The sequence below is a fragment of the Anoplolepis gracilipes genome, chromosome 8 (assembly GCF_047496725.1).
Source record: "Anoplolepis gracilipes chromosome 8, ASM4749672v1, whole genome shotgun sequence".
Lineage (NCBI taxonomy): Eukaryota > Metazoa > Arthropoda > Insecta > Hymenoptera > Formicidae > Anoplolepis > Anoplolepis gracilipes.
Window position 1 is genome coordinate 2,659,353 of NC_132977.1, and position 18,135 is coordinate 2,677,487.

Here is an 18,135-nt window from a genome sequence, read left to right on the forward strand (position 1 = left end):
TTATCCGACATATTAAAGCGGCTTAATCGCAGCGCGACGTTTGAGAGTTTTCTGATGCTTTCGCAAGTTTTAACGATGTTATGCGCGTATGGTGAAATTCGTACGGTGAAATTTATCCGGTAAATCGGGCATGAGATGAAGCACGAATTACCGAACAGCTGTCCCGTTTTATAATCGAATAATTCATAATATTCGATATATACATTTGTATGCATTTATACGCCTCTCTCTCTCTCTCTCTCTCTCTCTCTCTCTCTCTCTCTCTCTCGCTGCAACTCGAAGAAGAATCTATATACTTTGAATGGATTAACGGTATTCGCATACCGCGGGAAGTATGTATAACGATTCGGTGGAGAAAAGAAACACACGTAAGAGTTACATACATACACGTGGCAAACGATGTGAAAAGGGAAAAAAGGAAAACGCGGGAGGCGGGAGGGGGGAAGGGGGGAAGGGGAGGGGAGGAGGGGGAGATCCCAGAGATTACCGGAGCGAGATTAGGCGAAAGACGAGATACAAAGGCCGTACAGTACATAGAGGAGTAGTATACGTGTTCCGGTTTAACGGTCCGGTATTCGTTCGCGGGAGACTCCGGTGCGAATCGCGAGGTGTTGGTTTTGCAACGCGAAGCGAAGCGGCAGCTCGTGTACTCGCCGTAATTAGTTTGACTTTCACCCATCGCGCTCTATACCCGTCCGTCCAAAGTGGGCGGCCATGGTTGGAGCACCTATGAGGCCTCCCCCCTCCCCCCCCCCCCCCGATCGGGCCAATCGAGAGAGATTGCTCGTCGATGCAATTTTTTTCTCACACGGACCCAAAAGCAAGATTTTGAAATCGATACACGGAGTCGGAGTCATATATATATATAAATATATATATATACATACATAATATATATATCGGCCAAGGGCGCGCGCCAATTTCTCACAGCTTTCTTTCTCTCTGAGATAAATATTATTATCATATACATTATACGGGTCACAGGCCACGCGGGAGAGTCCTGTAATCGATATCGTTTAAATGTCGACGATGTATTAATAGGATAGATAATCCCGACAGCCTTGGGAGCCGGCGTCGAAAGTTTCTTAGAGTCTCCGACATTTCGAAAGATAAGGAAAGTCCGCTTTTATCTGTGAGAGAATTTTTCAATATCTTTTAGCGATTTGTATATTTATATGTATTATATTTAAGGGTGGGCGAGAGAGAGAGATAGAGAGAGAGAGAGAGAGAGAGAGAGAGAGAGAGAGAGAGAGAGAAAAGAGAGGTGCTCGTGTATAATGCGATTTCAACATTCGGAGATTATATGAGCGTCGTGTCACGGAGAGAGAAACCTTTTACCATTTTTATACTCTTAGGACTATTCTTTTGAAATTGCGTGTTACGGATCCCCTGGCAGATATCCAGGCGCGCGTTTAACATTATAAGATGCTTCTAGTACCGATTCTACGCATTTGATTATGACATCAGAAGCGAAAAGTCGTGTGTTTCTTGCTGAACGATAAATCAAGATAAAACAGTTTGCGTGTCGCATTTGAAATAGATTTATAAAAGTCGTCTAATATATATATGGCTGTCCTTTCCATTCGAAATTAATCAATGATAATTTTGATCAACTATCGCAAAATTTATTTTCGCTTTATTCGTTTTTTTTTTTTTTTTTTCCCATTAATGGAAGATTAAAAATGAAATTTTCTTCCAGCCCAGCTTGTTCCTCGATCGTATATTTATAGCGCGGGAAAAAAAATTTATAATTCAACGTGACTGCGGAGCGAGAAATCGAAAGTCGTTAAACGAACGTGCTAAAAATGCGAGCCTAATTGGGTCTTAAGTATTATATATCCGCGGCAGGTGATGCGGGTTTCGAATGCGTTTTCGAAGACGGACTCGAAACGTTACAATAGAAGGGAATCCGGACGAGTCGTCCCCGAGAAGAAAGAGAACAGCTCCGATCTATCCCGGTGACGATCTCTCTCTCTCTCTCTCTCTCTCTCTCTCAATTTCTCGGCGCCGGTGAAACTCGTCGTCCACGACGACTGCGACGACGGCCATTAGTCGCGTAACTTTCGTGCGAAAATCATATAATGTTATTAATTAGAATCGACATTTGCGCGTGACAGGTCCGTCACTTTCGCGAGGCACTTTGTCGAGGCGAGCGAATCGATTTTTCCAGCTGTTCCAGGTACGAGAATAAACATTGAGTAATCGACCCTTTTATCTCGGAGGTAAAAATTACTCGGGGAGTTATTGGGTGCGAATTATCACGCCGATTATATCACTTATGGCTAATTGTTTACGAGCGTCTATTATGACTTCTCGTTTGTAATAATCAGAAAAAATAATCGCCGACGGTTATATATAGATATAGATAGATGAAGGGAAGGGGGAAGGAGGTAATCGTTTAAATCACGCAATCGCTTCGTCCATCGGGGGGTGGGTAAAGAGTACCCGCGTCTTACATATATAATAATAAATGATATACGTGTGCGCGAGCGCTAAGAGAGCTGCGTCATACCGTGTATATGTAATATTACACAGCGAGTACGTTCACTCGCCTCATCCGAGAGGCGAGGAGCGACGTGTAAAATTTATGTAGCGTCGGATTTATGCGCCCGCGACTCGCTCTGATACCTTCGAAAAGATGCACTTAACGTGATCGCGATAAGGGCAAGAAAAACGAATTCCGACCGGATATCGTCGAATCTTCTCCTGGCGAGTCTTCTTTTCATGACGAACGAAACGCGAAGGACCATATTTCAAATCCTCTCTTTTACATATCTTTTACATATCTGGTCCGCGAGGCGGATTGTATCTACAGCAATTCGCATAATTAATAGTATCGAATTTTAAATTAACCAAATCGAATTTTTAAAACGCTTCATCGATCATAAATCAAGTATGTTAATTATGCTCTTATTTTTATTTATTGGTTTGTACGAAATGTGTCAATTTTCGAGGAGGATATAATTGCGACAAATTTTATTTCACACTTTATCTGTTTCGATAAAGTAGCTACATTTTCAAAAATGGCATATTGCTTCAAAGATCTTGAGTCTCTTTTTTCAACTGTGTGTCTGTAATATTGTTAAATTTAAACAAATATATTTTTTTAAATTGATTATCAGAGTTTTATAAATCTGTCTTTTCTACAAAAATTATGATACAACATGCGACAAAAAATGCGTTTATTGGAAATAAAAAATTATACATATTTATTATTGTGGAACTTGCGATAAAAATTCACTCATCTATCACTTTCATCATATGTCATTACATACATAATGATATTTTTTCACACCTTTAAAACTGTTTTACGCAAAAGATACATATTTTGAAAGTTCCAAAAACAGATATTCTGTATACTATTTTTTATTTCTAATTGACGCATCATAATTTTATAGGAAAAATAGAATTAAATAATAAAAAAACAATATTTATGTCTTCTGGTAAGCGTATATATACTTGACATTTTTTCTTTCTTCAGAAAAGACATTTTTTTTAAATACAGCATATATATTTCGGTACCCGAGGAGGACCACACTGACCTACATCATCCTCGATACGTGTTTCTGCGTAGGGTAAACTAGGGTATGATGGCCATGCGAAAAAGATGGCCACTTTTTTAGTCATTATCAAAGATGATCAATTTTTACAGTAGTTATGCGCATACACTGTTCGAAATAACGATATTGTGAATCTCATATTATATTTTTACTTTTGACTACCTGCAAAGTTTTTCATGTGTCCACTAAAAACTGTTATAACGTCAAATAAATTACAGTCAAGCTATCGTAATCGACGTTAGATGCATTATAAAGATATGTAAATTATTAAATGACCTATATATAATTTTTATTTTCGTTTTCACCATTTTTTTATAAATATTATGGTCATCTTTTCCTTAAAAGTTGGGTAAGATGGCCAATGCTTATGTCGTACTATTTTGACAATATAAAATTTCTATTAAATATTTTTCTTTTCGATAATATTTCGATAATATTACGTAATTTAAGCTTCAGTGAAGATAACATGTCAAAGACTGTTAAAAAAATAACAAAAATAAAAAAGTATGTTCTTTGCATTTTAAAAAACTATGGCCGTCTTACCCAAGTTTACCCTACAACTTCCGTTCCACGTGACACATCCGATAAATAACTCGGCGGTCAAGCGCCCGAGGATGAAATCCGAGTGAAATGCTCTCCGTGCTGTGCGACGCATATCAAAACTCTTCCAAGGCGCATCACGATCCAGCGATATACGTTTACGAATGCCGGTCATACCCCTCCCCTCTCCACCCCGACGCCGACGTCGCGATCGCGTAACGCGCGACGACCACCGGGAGCAAGAAGCGAATTCGCACGTCCCGTTGCTCTCCTCCCGCGTGTCCAGACCGCGAACGACGTTACCGGATAATCGCACGGCAACAAAGTACATGTACGTGCGTTACTCGCGGAAGAAAGTATACATTGGGTAACGAAGCGATCGTCCGACGTCCGGTATATATATATATATATATATATAATGGTCTCTCCCTCCGGGTGTAGATAATGAGTTTTACTCGAGTATCGGTTTGCATACGTACAGTAGTCACAATTTTTTTTTTTCTTTTTTTCCCCTTTACATTTTCTGTCTACAGAGGCGTCTCTAAACTCTCGATTCGCTACGAGAAAATAATGAATAATTCATTGGTACTATCGATCGAGAGTAGGTAGTTATGTCAAGAGCGATTTCGCACACGACATTCCCGTCGATTACGATATGCAATGAATAACTCACTTCTACGGCATTTCAGGCATCTACCGAGTTAATCGGAATATTTAAATCAGCACCCCCCCAAATAGTAAAGTATAGCTTTTTATTAACTCGCGGTGTGTGGCGCGCGAACTGTCATCCAGAAATATCTTTTCGCGCATTTTACGTAATGCGTACTATGCGGTAACCGCACGTTGGTACGAAGAAAGCGAAAAATATTCCAGCATCATCTCCAAGATTGATACTATTTTTATTACTTGCAAAAGTCTCCATTCCGCTTGAAATTCTTACTCTCACAGTCTCAACTATTTCACATTCCTTCGTGAACAGTGTGGGGCACGTAATCCGACGCAATTACTCTGACACGAGATTAAGGAATGAAACAGTTAGTCGTGAATTTTGTATATTTTATTTGTCAATTTTCATATAATTAACTTTATACCAAATATGAAACGTATACTTTTTACTGCGAATAAAGTAAATAAAAAAAATTACATGATTTATAAGGTAACTGTTCTTATTATTCGGTCTGTGTCTTTGTATTTAAATAAGCCATAAAAAAAACTAGTACAAATAATAAATAGAAAAAAAAAATATTTTTTTCAATTAAGTTAAACTATTAATATATGTATATGATGCAAAAGAAAATATTCTACCCTTGTGCTAGTTTTTCTGAATTAAATGGAAAAAAAAAAAAACACCCTAATAGGTATTCAGACAAAAATGTGAAGAATTAATAATTTCCCGATTCGCTCGTCCCGGATCGGATTACGATCGATACAATCGTAAGGGAAAAAATTGACTTTCATCTCGACGATATACGATATACGGAAGAAAAATCTCGGTCAAGCGACGTCAGAGCTAGGCGGTAAATTGTTCCGCGGGACGATGAATCTTCATCTCGAGTACTTTCATTTTCTCCTGATGCCTGATGTCGCACCTCTGGAGCCGAACCCGTCGGGTCGAGAGCTCCGCTGGAACGGCCGCGGCCGGCGAGAAGGAGGCGGCGGATGACGTCGCGAAAGAAGGAACCCCCTGAGGAGAGGGTCCGACGACGACGACGACGAGGACGACGACGACGACGACGACGGCGACGACGTTACCACCGTCCACCATTTCTGTGCCTTCCTTTTCCGTAGGTAGGTAGGTAGGTAGGTAGGTAGGTACGTATCCCCTCGATGGCCTCTATAAAAGTTCGGAAGAGCCTCGACCGCACGCCACACGCGTGAAAGCTCGCAAGTGAAACGCCGCCCGCTCGACACGTTCCTCTTTTTCTACGTGCCTTACATTTCGGGAGTACCACCTGAATCTCCGATACACACACGTTGGAGAAATGCGGACCGCCGCAGTAAGTAAACGCGTCAACCTTCATTATTATTCCGTTAATATATGTAGGTACTGGGTTCGCGGGAGTCGCCGAAGATTCTAAAGAAGCTAGGGATTAGGGATTATTTTTCTTTTTCTTTTTTTTTTTTACCGGTGCTATTTCGCGTTAAACACGCGGAGACAATTCAATTAAATTATTATATCGTGCGAGCCGCAATAAAATATCAGGCGTCACGTGCGACTTTACGCACACGTAACGCACGCGTACACATTTTATTGACGATTATTCATCGAGCGTGCTAGAGTAAAGCATTTTATTATGACGGCTGAGTAATATATTTGCGAGGGCAAGTGTACTTTTATAAAATCGAACCTTCGCGTTATTTATATTCGAAGCGCGATTAAAACCGAAGCTTCATAAATATCTCTCTCTCTCTCTCTCTCTCTCTCAAGGGACGCTCAAAACCGGTTATTAAGTTAAACGTCGATTGGCGCAATCCTTCTGCCGAGTAACGAGCAATCGAGTGACCAGATGCATTTAACGAGAGTAACTTTCGGTTCATTCTTGCAAAATCACCCAGTCACCAGATACATTCCGATCGCTCATCTCTTCCCTTTCTTACTCTCATTCGTTCATCATTTTCCTCGCTACGTCGATCAAAAAAAAAAAAAAAAAAAAAAAAAAGTATAGGATGAACAAATTTATGCGAGAAAAATATTCGTCGAAAGATACTCGCTTTCTACTCGAATAATACAGATCTTACTCCTCTACTCGTCTGCGAGCGTTTACATCATCGGTTCCAGTGACCGCGCGCGTCTGCTTCTTTTTTTTTTTCTGTCTTTCTTTCAGGCGATGGAAAGTGACCCGGTGCATTTTCCCGCGTGAAGAGAGAGAGAGAGAGAGAGATAGAAAGAAGAAAAAAAAAATAGTCTCTCGAGCGTGCCCCCCGCGCATCGCGTATGAATCTCGCGGGCAACCGCGATGTAAAAGTAAAAGGGGGATCCTCCCGCCCCCTCGTGCCCGCTTCGTCACCGACACGGGTCTTGATAATTATAGCGGCAAGGAAAATAGCGAAAGCAGCTCGCCGTTCTTGCTCTCAAACGTCTCCCGACGCCGTCGCCGTCGCCGTCGCCGCGGACGCTCTAAAGCATGATTAAACGATCGCGGGTCGTTAAGTGAGTAGGAAGCTTCGCTCAAGCGAAGTGAGTTATCGCCTGTACACATTGACGTACGACACACAACGTACCCACGTATCATGCTCCTCTTCCGCCCCTCTAGCACGACATGCCCCCTCCCCCCTCCCACCCTTTCTGGGAAATGTGGGAATGGAAAATGCTATTCTAGATTAATGCACTCTCCCACACGCGGTGAAGAGATATCGAGAGTTACGAGAGAACTCGCGAGGTCGCGATAGGCTGACTGACGGTTAAAGGGGACCGACTTGTTGGAGAACTCGGCTAACGAGTTCCTTGCGATGCGAGAAAGCGGCGGGTGAATCGCCGCTTTTATCAGGAAAAAATACATTGTACGAATATACGGGATTACGTGATGTGCGAGGTCAAAAGTCATCGGGCGCGACAATCACTCGCTTACGAATCATCGATAGCGCAAACCTTTCAACAAATTACATGGATTTGCGCGCGCATTCATCCATTCACAGACGATGTGTAATCTATGCACATAAATGTATACATATTTTTATGTTTGTATCGTTCGTGTTAAATAAACGTATAATTCATTCGTTAATAAATCATTAAGCAAATGTACGCCTCGCTATAAATAAAATTCTTGTATATCGTGTAACGAATTAATATAATATATATATATATTTATATGGATTTTATCAATATTATCTGATCATGTCTTATCAAGTATAGTAATATATGATATTATGATAATTAAATAAAATCATATGATATCATATATGATTTTATTTAATTATTATATTATCATATATAACTATATTTAGCAAGATATGCTTAGATATTGACAAAATCCATATATGGCCAATTTTATATGGATTTTTTTTCCCGGGTAAAATGAATGAATTTTGATTACAAATGATGTATCAACGACGCCTTTTCTTGCATTTTAGAGCACGATTTTCGTGATCGCCTGTTGGTCGATCGCTCTGGTGATCGCGAAACCGGCGCCAGAGCCGCCGGTGAGCTCGTACTTCCCACCCTCCGGCGGGGGTGGCGGCGTGTCCGGAAGCTACGGGCCACCCGCGGACCGTTACGGGCCGCCGCAGCAGAATCCGGTGGTCCACAAACACGTGTATGTCCACGTGCCACCGCCGGAAGCGCCCGAGTATAAAGCGCCCAAGCACGTGCCGTTGCCGCAGCCACCGCAGAAGCACTACAAGATAGTCTTCATCAAAGCGCCGACGCCGCCTACGCCGACCGCGCCGCAATTGCCGCCGCTACCGCAGCCGGACGAGGAGAAGACGTTGATCTACGTGCTTGTGAAGAAGCCGGAGGAGGCACCCGACGTTGTACTCCCGACGCAGGCGCCGACGCAGCCGAGCAAACCCGAGGTCTACTTCATCCGCTATAAAACTCAGGTAATGTCTCTTCCTTTCTTCACTTCGAGAAATTGAATTCGGACACATTTTTGTCTGATATTTTTTTTAGATGCTGGGGAATGTCTGAAAGTAATTTTCAGACAATCTGCCTTAAATTATAAAATCCATTTTTTTTTTTAAATTCAGAAGATTGTCTGAAACTTCAGACACTTTATCTGCAGATACTTTTTACAGTGTTGTCTTCTTCACGCGGTTTATTTTGGTGCAATCAAATTTCAACGCGCACACACACACACACACATATGTATACCTTTCTCCGGGAAATTAAAGTCGAATATATTATGCAATTTTTTTCAGTCGCTTAAACCGTGATATGTTCTGACGTACGCGCGTACGTCATGACAACCGCTACTAAAGCGAGTTTCGATTAGACATATTTCTTCGGATGGAGGAATGACGAAAGAGGAAAGTGTGGCGTCTCGCTTACGGAATGTAAATTGCTCATTTTGGATGATAAGCGAACGAGGCAACGTATTTATACGTGCGTGTGTGTGTGTGTGTATGTGTGTAGGCGTTATTAGATGTGAATACTAGATACGTCGTAAATGATATCCGCACGTCATATATTTCAGCAAGTATGCGGCCTCGTTTGGTTACACCGATCATTTTTTTTCTTTTTTTTTTTTTTTTTCGTATAAAAAATTGTCAAGCTAATTGCCATATTGGCGATTCGAATAATTGTAGAAAGTTTCTCTTTTCAGTTATAATGATACTATTGGCATAAGCGAGCTTGTTGAAATTTCTAGAACAAAATCTCCGGAGATGCAACTATTAATTATACTGTGCATCGGTTCTGTAGTTCTTTGTTGCAAAGAAAATATCTAATTATATTATTACTCATTTCGCTTAGTGAAGTATCGACTGAGGAATATTTTTTTACAAGCGTCAATCAAACTACTGAGAAATCTCTCTGGTTTCAATTGCAATCTCTGTACTAGATTTATCGGCAAGATTTCAATTACGCGAGTGGCTTATCTACCGAATTTTATCAAATTGCAATCGCAAAGTGCATATAAAAATATTTTACGCATGTGTCTTTCTCTCTCTCTCTCTCTCTCTCTTTTATCCATTTACATATTTATTTTTACGCATTACAGAAGGAAACGCAAGGCGGCGAATACGGTCCACCGGGGCAACAACCGGGACAACCTATCGATAGTTATGGAGCACCACATCCGGGTCCCAGCGGGCCGTATTAAATTGGTCATTAAATAAATCGAGAATCGCGTATCGCACCGTCCTCGAAACTCGGCCATCTATCGCTCGGAGACGGTTTCTCTATCTCTCGGAGATTATTCTCGATCACTTTTTTTTTCTCTCACAATGACGCGGACATGAATCCGGGTACACGGACACTTGGATCTTAATAACTGTAGGAGGGATGTATATATATCGCCTGTATATCATAAGATAGACCGCATGGTGTTTAAAGGATGCTTAAGAGGCAGACGCTTCGTGTGTTGTCAAGTCTACTCGCACGCACACGTAGATAACGTGCGTGATCCTCGATTTAACTGGCCGAGTACCGAGTACGACCGAGAGCTCGTGTCTCTCTTAAAAAGAGAAATGTAAAAGAAAAAAAAAAAAAATCATTTTATATACGAGACGTCGATGTTTCTTTCGTATCTTTTAAGAAAATAATCGTAAATATACATTTTTTTATATCAACTTTCAGTATTATTACATGTAATCACCTCGTGTATATCGCCTTTCTCTCTTTACTAATTCTACCCTTTGTTTCGCAAATTCTTACAATCCACTTCTCGTCTTAACTTTTCTTATTAATGTTACGATGCGGAATCGAAATTATTGAGAGACCTAGATCGCATTCGCAAGTTCTATCCTACTAGCTACTTTCTTTTTTTTTCTTCACTTTGAACAATGTTTCAAGTGAATATCGAAAATTTATATCACTCGGGAATGTCTATCGCTCGCAATCGTTATGACTAAATTTGCGACAATTGTCATAACAATTCTCATAAACACACTTGAGAAAAACCGTGAGATTTTCAGATAAAATATACATATACTCGCAAATATATGCAATAGAATGCATATGTCTGATTAGAATTTCATATTAAGTACGAAATATAGGATCAGATATACGATTCTTATAATACTGTCAAAATTCATGCGTTTGCGCTTATTATCTAGATGAGGATCTTGCATTAGGAAAATCAATTTTAGATCGTTTTCTATTAGTTTCAATCTTAATAAACGCTATCGGCAAACGTGTATACAATTCCTGACTGCTATGCGTTCGTTATATATATTTCTTTTTATTCAAATATCTAAAACTCCGTGTAAACTTGTACGCGCGACTATGTCAGAAATATTTTTAATCGGTAAATTAAGATTGTTAGGCGAAATATACTATGCATTATTTGTAGTCGATCTATGATTCGATCGCTCGTAAGTACAAACGATAGAAGATGGAGCGATCGCAAGATATATCAATATCCGCGGGCACTTTTCTTATCTTTCATATATATATAGTATATATATATGTATATAAATATTGAATTGGTATAGTAACTATATTTTTAAATTTCGACGGCAAGGGCTATATGTGCGTAATGAGAGCCGTAGGGCTATCGCAACACGAATAAATAGGTAGATCGTTGTTAGATTTTTATCTAAAAAAATAATTGCGAATGTACATATTAGATGGAAAATCGCTTCTCAATCTTACTTCATATTGATCTAACGAAGCACATGTACACTGTAAGAAGGTATGTATATATACCTCGGACTAGAATCAATTTTAATCTATTGTACGTGTGTATTTACATCTCTAGGGCAATTATAGCGAAACGCGGTTAAATCGTATTTGGATTGATGAAATACAGCACTACGGTAAAATAGATACTTTAATCGCGCATCAAAGGAACGCGTATCTGAAAATACTGACCTACGTCATTCTGCGTGTTACATAGCTACTTTCGCATTTACAAAATCACGGAATTATGTCCCACCAGATATCTGCGACGCAATTTCCCTGAATCTGCTTTCGTGAGTGGACGTTCTTATTGCAATATCTAAATACATAAATTGCTTTCTCCTTCGAGTCTCTCGGGAATATTGTGACACTCGACTAAATTTATCTAGTCGCCGCAATTACGATATCGCTCTTATTATTAAAAGGGCATAACGCGTCTTAAAAATTGCAATATCTCAAACGGATGATTATCGATGAAGTATGTACAAGTGAGCAGAACTTTCAATCGAATACGCTACGTACAGGAAAATAACAGGATTGAAGACGCAAGAACATACGATTATATGTGAAAACAACAATATTGAAATATCTAAAATTATTGTTGAAACTTTTAAAATTAATGTGTAGTAAAGTTAAAAAGATAGAACTTTCAAATTAACCGACGTTCAAAATTCCCGACCAGCGGAATATTTTCTAACAAACCGTTAATTTGTAAAATGGAAACATCTTCAGCAGTATCACTCTCTTTTATATCTTAGGATAATATTCCAACACTATCGCACTATTTCGTTCAAGCGATAAAATTGTTGAAGGAAATTTTTCACTCGTGATTACTTGATTATCGAGATACTGATGACAAAATTCAGCATATTATGGTTTATAGAATTCCCAGCTATTGTGAAACGCGATAGTGATGGTATAATGTGTTCCTATACATATGTTATATCCTACATTTTCCGTTGGATATGCGCTATCACATTCTTTTAAAAGTTGAAAACTAGTATAACTAGTAAACAAGAATCCTTCCATTGTTTTCACAGCTATATGTCTTTTCGGATATCAATTTCCGACAAGAATAAGATACAATGTCATAATCGGAAGCGAAATTATAGGATCTTATTCTTGGTGCGATCGTTGATGCTCGCGTCTATTGCCGATCAATCGTTTAATGTACGGCGCGAGTAACGGATAAGAAAGGAAGAACACGTGTCCGAAGTAATACACACTTGCGTAAACTTGATTATACCGATTATACGAGAGAAGTACGAATGACACGAGGCAATACCCCATGAAAACGATGGTGTAAAGTTTTAGAAAGATCCAAGCGAGTATGCGTGCTTCCCATCGAGTTTTCAGCAGTGTTTGCACTTTCTCGCTGTTTTGTAATGCCGGTCCGATCTGGAGAGAAAGAAAATAGTAAATAAGTCAAAAAATTAATTGAATAATCGATTGATTTTTGACGAATCGCAATCTCATATACTTACATCTCGTTCAAAGTACATGATAATAAATTCCATGAAGAAACAGTGATAGTATCCGGAATGAAAACCGTGCCAGAGGGCGAGGAAGAGCAATGTCATTAGTTGGCTGCGCATTTTTGAGCCCAGAAACTTCAGCCTCTTGTAGATATATTCTGCGCACCAATGATTGGTGTTTATATTAAAGGAGAGAATATAGTGATTGAATTGCGTAGCAGTTTCAAACGTTCGCAGTTTAACGTTCGCGCAACCGTCCCACTTAACGCGACCCTCGGAGTCTTTTCTATTGTAGGTCAGACCAAAAGTAATGCAGACCTAAAGTCAGAGATAATAAGATATATATATATATATATATATATTAGAGATGAAGATGTGATCAATCTACAAGAATGCAAGCGCATATTTATATATACCCCTTCTGTGATTAACCAGACGCTGACATATTTGTAGAGATTGATCCGGCCCCACAGGCCGATGATCAAGCATTTTTTAATGAAATTTAATTTCTGGAATGACGGTTCGAATAGATATTGATCGGAAACGTAGAGTGTTCCAATCTGAAATATCGCCACGTATATAAATCCGACGAAGGCTCGTAACAATCCAGCCGATACGCAATCTGGCAATTTAACGGCACCGGTTACCGGATCCTAAAATACAAGAATACACTATTTATCGAGACAGATGCTCACGATATTTTCGTGCATAGTTTACGATTTAAAAATCTATAAAGGACAAAAATATTTATTAACGTACGTATTCGCTAAATCGACCATTGACATAGTCCAGATATCGTCGCATGCTGAACTGTGGTCCGATAAGGAAGGCGCCTGGAAAATAAGCATACGCCGCGATTTCCAACAGTGACGGTCGTTCCTTCAAGGCTACGCGTTTCTGGCTATCAGACAGCTCCTTCTACAATATTCGTTCCATTGATTGCGTTACGTTGCGTGAAGAACATGGTAAGATAACAGAATTATTGTAAGAAATAGCGTTCGTACATCATGTTTTTTATCATCCCATATATTAAATGCAAGTCCTATTAACCTAAGCGTCAGCACGCATTGCGGCATTGTCCATTTTATGTCGTAATCTTGGGTGCTGGTGGTGTAATAGCCTGTGTTAAAAAATCATGTCTCGTTTGAATATTTTGTAACGCTCGAAATATGAATCATCATGTTGAAAAAACAAACAAACAATCATAAGTCAAAAGTGTACAGTATCTTGATAAGTAATTATGCGATAAATTTAAAGAAAAAAAAAAAAAAAAAAAAAAAAAAAAAAAAAATTACAAATTTCAATACCATTTCTTCCAACAGTTAAAGCAACATCACAAGACAAAAATGTTCCGACAATAAAATAACGCGCATAAAGCAAACAGTTATGTGTTTAACCGACAAATAATTTACTATCGCTTATTGAGTATTATAAAAAAAAAAACCTTGAATACATTGATATGACATGTCAGTCATGTGTGATAGCTCAAGACTCAGGTAAAAAATATAAGGCGGCTATTCAACGATAAATGCAGATAAACCGTTTTCTTTTTTTTTTTGAACATTTGTAACATAAGCTCTTAAGCCCCTTACACAATGCCAGGCAACAAGAAATAGGAACCGGGAATAACGTAGGAAAGAAAGAGAGAGAAATATCTTCTTTCTCTTTCCTATGTTATTCCTTGTTTCTATTTCTTGTTACCTGGCATTGTGCAAGGGGCTTTAATGTTGGCATCGATGTAACGTTAACTTCCTTTACTGTAATTACTTTACCGTAAAATAAATATAACATGTTGAAGAGAAACGTCACGATAACGAATAATCCGGTACTGCCAAAGATCGTTAAGATCAGGTACGTCCCACATACTGCCGTTGATGAATGAAGTATGTTATAATCTGAAAGAAACAGAAATATGTATCTATGTATGTCAAAGTTGTTCTTTATATGAAAAACGAACAAACGCGCACACATCGCATTTTTCATTCTCCGCAGATTGAGATATCATTCAAGTGAATTACCGTAATTCCAGTAACCAATTGAGAGACCGCACGCTATGAAAAATAAGTGCTGACGAATGGGATCTTTGCCATAGAGCGTGTACCTGTGAAGGAGCGCGACAGGAAATCCTGAAATCACAAGAAATGCCATCTTTTTTTATTCTCATATTATTATGATTTAATTGTAATTATCTTGATAATTTTCTACGTTTTATCATTCGCGTATATATGTCTAATGTTAAATAAAAGAGAGAAAAAATTCAACTAAACAAAATATTTAATACATATATATAAATAAATAAATATATATCAACTGTATGTTTTATTACGTTAAAACAAAAATAAAATTATAATATAAAAAATGGTAACGATTAATTAAGATTTAATCTCAGATATAAATTAAATCATTATCGAAGAAATTAATTACACAAATGTAAAAAATGTGTTTCTTTCTCTGATTTCTGGTATCATAAATAGATTTCTAAAATAATCAAGAGAGCGAAAGATAAAATAATTTTTATACAAATTTATTTCGAAATTCTATATAAAAAATCTAACGTTATTTAAATAGTAATTCATGTACAAAAATCGTAACGTTCTTACATTTTCCAAATAAAATTCTATTAAAGGAGAACATACAGAATTTATCAAGTTTTATCAATTTGTGAAATATATTTTACACCTGTTTGTGACAGTGAAATATTGCACGCTATGAGACTTACGTAAGTCGTTTGTAGATAAACACGTATATATGCGTTTCGTACGCACGCGTATATTTATTTTTATTGTCACAGACGTCTGCAAATTTTGTATTTGCATTTTACGAGTAAATAAGTGTGTACATAATATAATTACGGTTATATTATCGTGTAAAAATTTAACAGCTGTCGATCACATAGTCATCTTGTAAGCGGAATAAATTGTTATTAAAAGTACGTGTGCGTGCGCGTACATACGTGCACGCACACATAAAATGTTCAACACGAGACGCGTGATGCGTGCTCCATGGCGTCGTCGCCAAAGGTTCGATTCCACGAACATAATATCGCAAATAATATCCGCGTATCGAAATGAAAAGCGTGCATTAACGATTAAACATGTGCAACCTTCGTGGAGGCCAATTATGTGCTGTATTATAGATCATTATTATTAGTTATGCATGCGCGAAATGTAGTACCCGTCGTCTACAGAGGGTGATTCCCCTCCCTCCGAGAGAATTCCTAGAAAGCGAGGGGCAAGAAGCGGGGGAAGAAGCACGCCGGTGTCAAGCCAGGGAACGTTATGAATGAACGCGGATCGATTTACCCGAATGTATAGAATTTCCGAAAGGGAAGAGAATAAGAAAAAAGAAGGAAGAGGGTAGAGAGCACAATATGCCCTTTCAAGGAGGGAGAGAGAGAGAGAGATTTATCGAGCATTATTATATATATATATATATATATATATATTTACCCAGTAAAATGGAGACGAGGAGACGTAGCGCGGCCTCGGGGGCGCCCAACAACGTCGACAATTTTGCCAGCCCGCCCGGGCTATACGCCACATTGTCCATGACCGACGAACGACGAGACGTCACACGCGAGTTTTATTAATGGCAACGAGACGACGCTACTTCTAGACGCGGAGCATGGCCGTGTCGCGGCAGCGCGACAATTTCCTCCCGTACCCTTAATCGACGCGACGAATACTAAACCGCCGTCGATGGCGAGCGAGCTCGGAGAACGCCCGTGATTAACCTTCGCCACCGTCGTCGCCACCATCACCACCGACCAACCGACCGACCGTCGCCACCACCACCGTTGGCTGTTGTTGCCGCAGCGGTGGCGGTCCACGCGTCGCAGCTGTTTTGACGTCGCTGCGCGCGACGCGAGACGTGACGTGACGTGACGGCCTGACGGCTGACCGTGTACAACGTGCGAAGATTTGGAACAACGGATGATGATAATAATGACGCGATACTCCGAGATAACATCGTCCTCGTCCTCATTTGGCGGATTAGGATATTGGACGTTGGACGGTGATCGAAGGCACGTGATGGAAAACGGCTCTCTCTCTTTCTCTCTCTCTTTTTTATTCTCTATTTCTTTTTAAGAATGACTAAACAGATTACGTTGCAAATAATTATTTATTAAATAGTTATTTGATTAAATCTATTTAGATTGATTTGAAAAATAATATGCATAATACGTTTGAAAAATTGATTGGCAATTACAACACAATGTAATATTCACAGACGTAGTATTTATTTATTTTTTTATTTAGTTTTATTTCTTACGTCTATGATAATAATACTCTAAAGATATTTTATTTGTCGAAAATTTGTCGCACGTGCTGATTGGCTATCGGATAGGAATTTTTTAAATTCCTAGGAAAATTTTTTGAGACTACAAATAAAAGATGTACATACAAAATTAGAAAACATCTGGTGTTGGAAAAAATGATGATCAGTTACAAAATAGTTAGTCTTTCGACATAGCTACATAATAACAGGTATATGTTAATCTCGCTCATCACTCTAATCTTTCATATAAATTTTACGCAGGTTAAACCGACGGAGATTGATCAAAGACCAAGTAGGTCAGGGTAGATCGGTAAAGAATTGTCAAAGGTGACTGACATTGCGACCGCCTAGCAGACTCATTTCGAAACGATAGAAGGAACGCGCGGGAAAGTGGAATCGTCGGACAGAAGGTTAGATAATTTTTTTGTTCCCTTTATATTTCGTGTCATTCATAAGTAATAACGCACGGTCATCGCGATAGAAAATTCAATGTAAACGGCGAATTTGTAATTTCTCGGAACCTTTTGGCGCGCGCGAAGGCTCGAACACGCTCGATATATATCGCGAGAAGAAAGAGGCGGTCGCTTTCTCTGGAAACTCAAGCGCGGTGAAACGCGCATGGATATATATCTCTAATCACTTTCACTCGTTCTTATTTTCACAGTGTCGAGCGAAACTCTAAGATAAATCATCACGATAGGAGAAAAGCGTCGATCGCGTTCCTGGAACTGATGCGGCTGCTGCTACGCGAGGATATGGAGGCGAGAAGATAAATTTTTGCAAGCGAGAAATGGGAAGAGAATGGTGCACGGAACAACACGTTTCTTTGCTTTTTTTATAATCATAAATTTGTTGTTTTATTCTGCGAAATCAATTTAGATAACATCGTATATATTAGCATAGCATCGGCGGATATGCGCGCACGTGCACATCCGCATATATTATATATATATAATATATTATATATATATATATATATATATATATATATGTATATTTATAT

At 39.0% G+C, this 18,135-nt stretch overlaps 2 protein-coding genes and 1 long non-coding RNA gene across 3 annotated transcripts; 2 read left to right on the forward strand and 1 right to left on the reverse strand.

Annotated features, from left to right (window-relative positions):
* The first annotated feature begins 5,980 nt into the window (after positions 1-5,980).
* Positions 5,981-9,886, forward strand: LOC140668445 (uncharacterized). The gene is made up of 3 exons (XM_072897442.1): positions 5,981-6,097; positions 8,172-8,639; positions 9,758-9,886. The coding sequence occupies exons 1-3, from the start codon at positions 6,083-6,085 to the stop codon at positions 9,857-9,859; spliced, it is 585 nt and encodes a 194-aa protein (XP_072753543.1). The 5' UTR covers positions 5,981-6,082; the 3' UTR covers positions 9,860-9,886.
* A 981-nt stretch (positions 9,887-10,867) lies between these two features.
* On the reverse strand, positions 10,868-16,606 carry Nes (lysophosphatidylcholine acyltransferase 3 protein nessy). Its single transcript, XM_072897441.1, has 8 exons — positions 16,304-16,606; positions 14,873-14,980; positions 14,627-14,749; positions 13,859-13,974; positions 13,614-13,772; positions 13,271-13,507; positions 12,864-13,172; positions 10,868-12,777 (listed from the first exon to the last, which is right to left on the reverse strand). Exons 1-8 carry the CDS (start codon positions 16,401-16,403, stop codon positions 12,496-12,498), a joined length of 1,434 nt encoding a protein of 477 aa, XP_072753542.1. The 5' UTR covers positions 16,404-16,606; the 3' UTR covers positions 10,868-12,495.
* A 146-nt stretch (positions 16,607-16,752) lies between these two features.
* On the forward strand, positions 16,753-18,112 carry LOC140668446 (uncharacterized). The gene is made up of 3 exons (XR_012047174.1): positions 16,753-16,878; positions 17,394-17,542; positions 17,797-18,112. It is a non-coding gene; the product is annotated as an uncharacterized lncRNA (long non-coding RNA).
* The last annotated feature ends 23 nt before the right edge of the window (positions 18,113-18,135 follow it).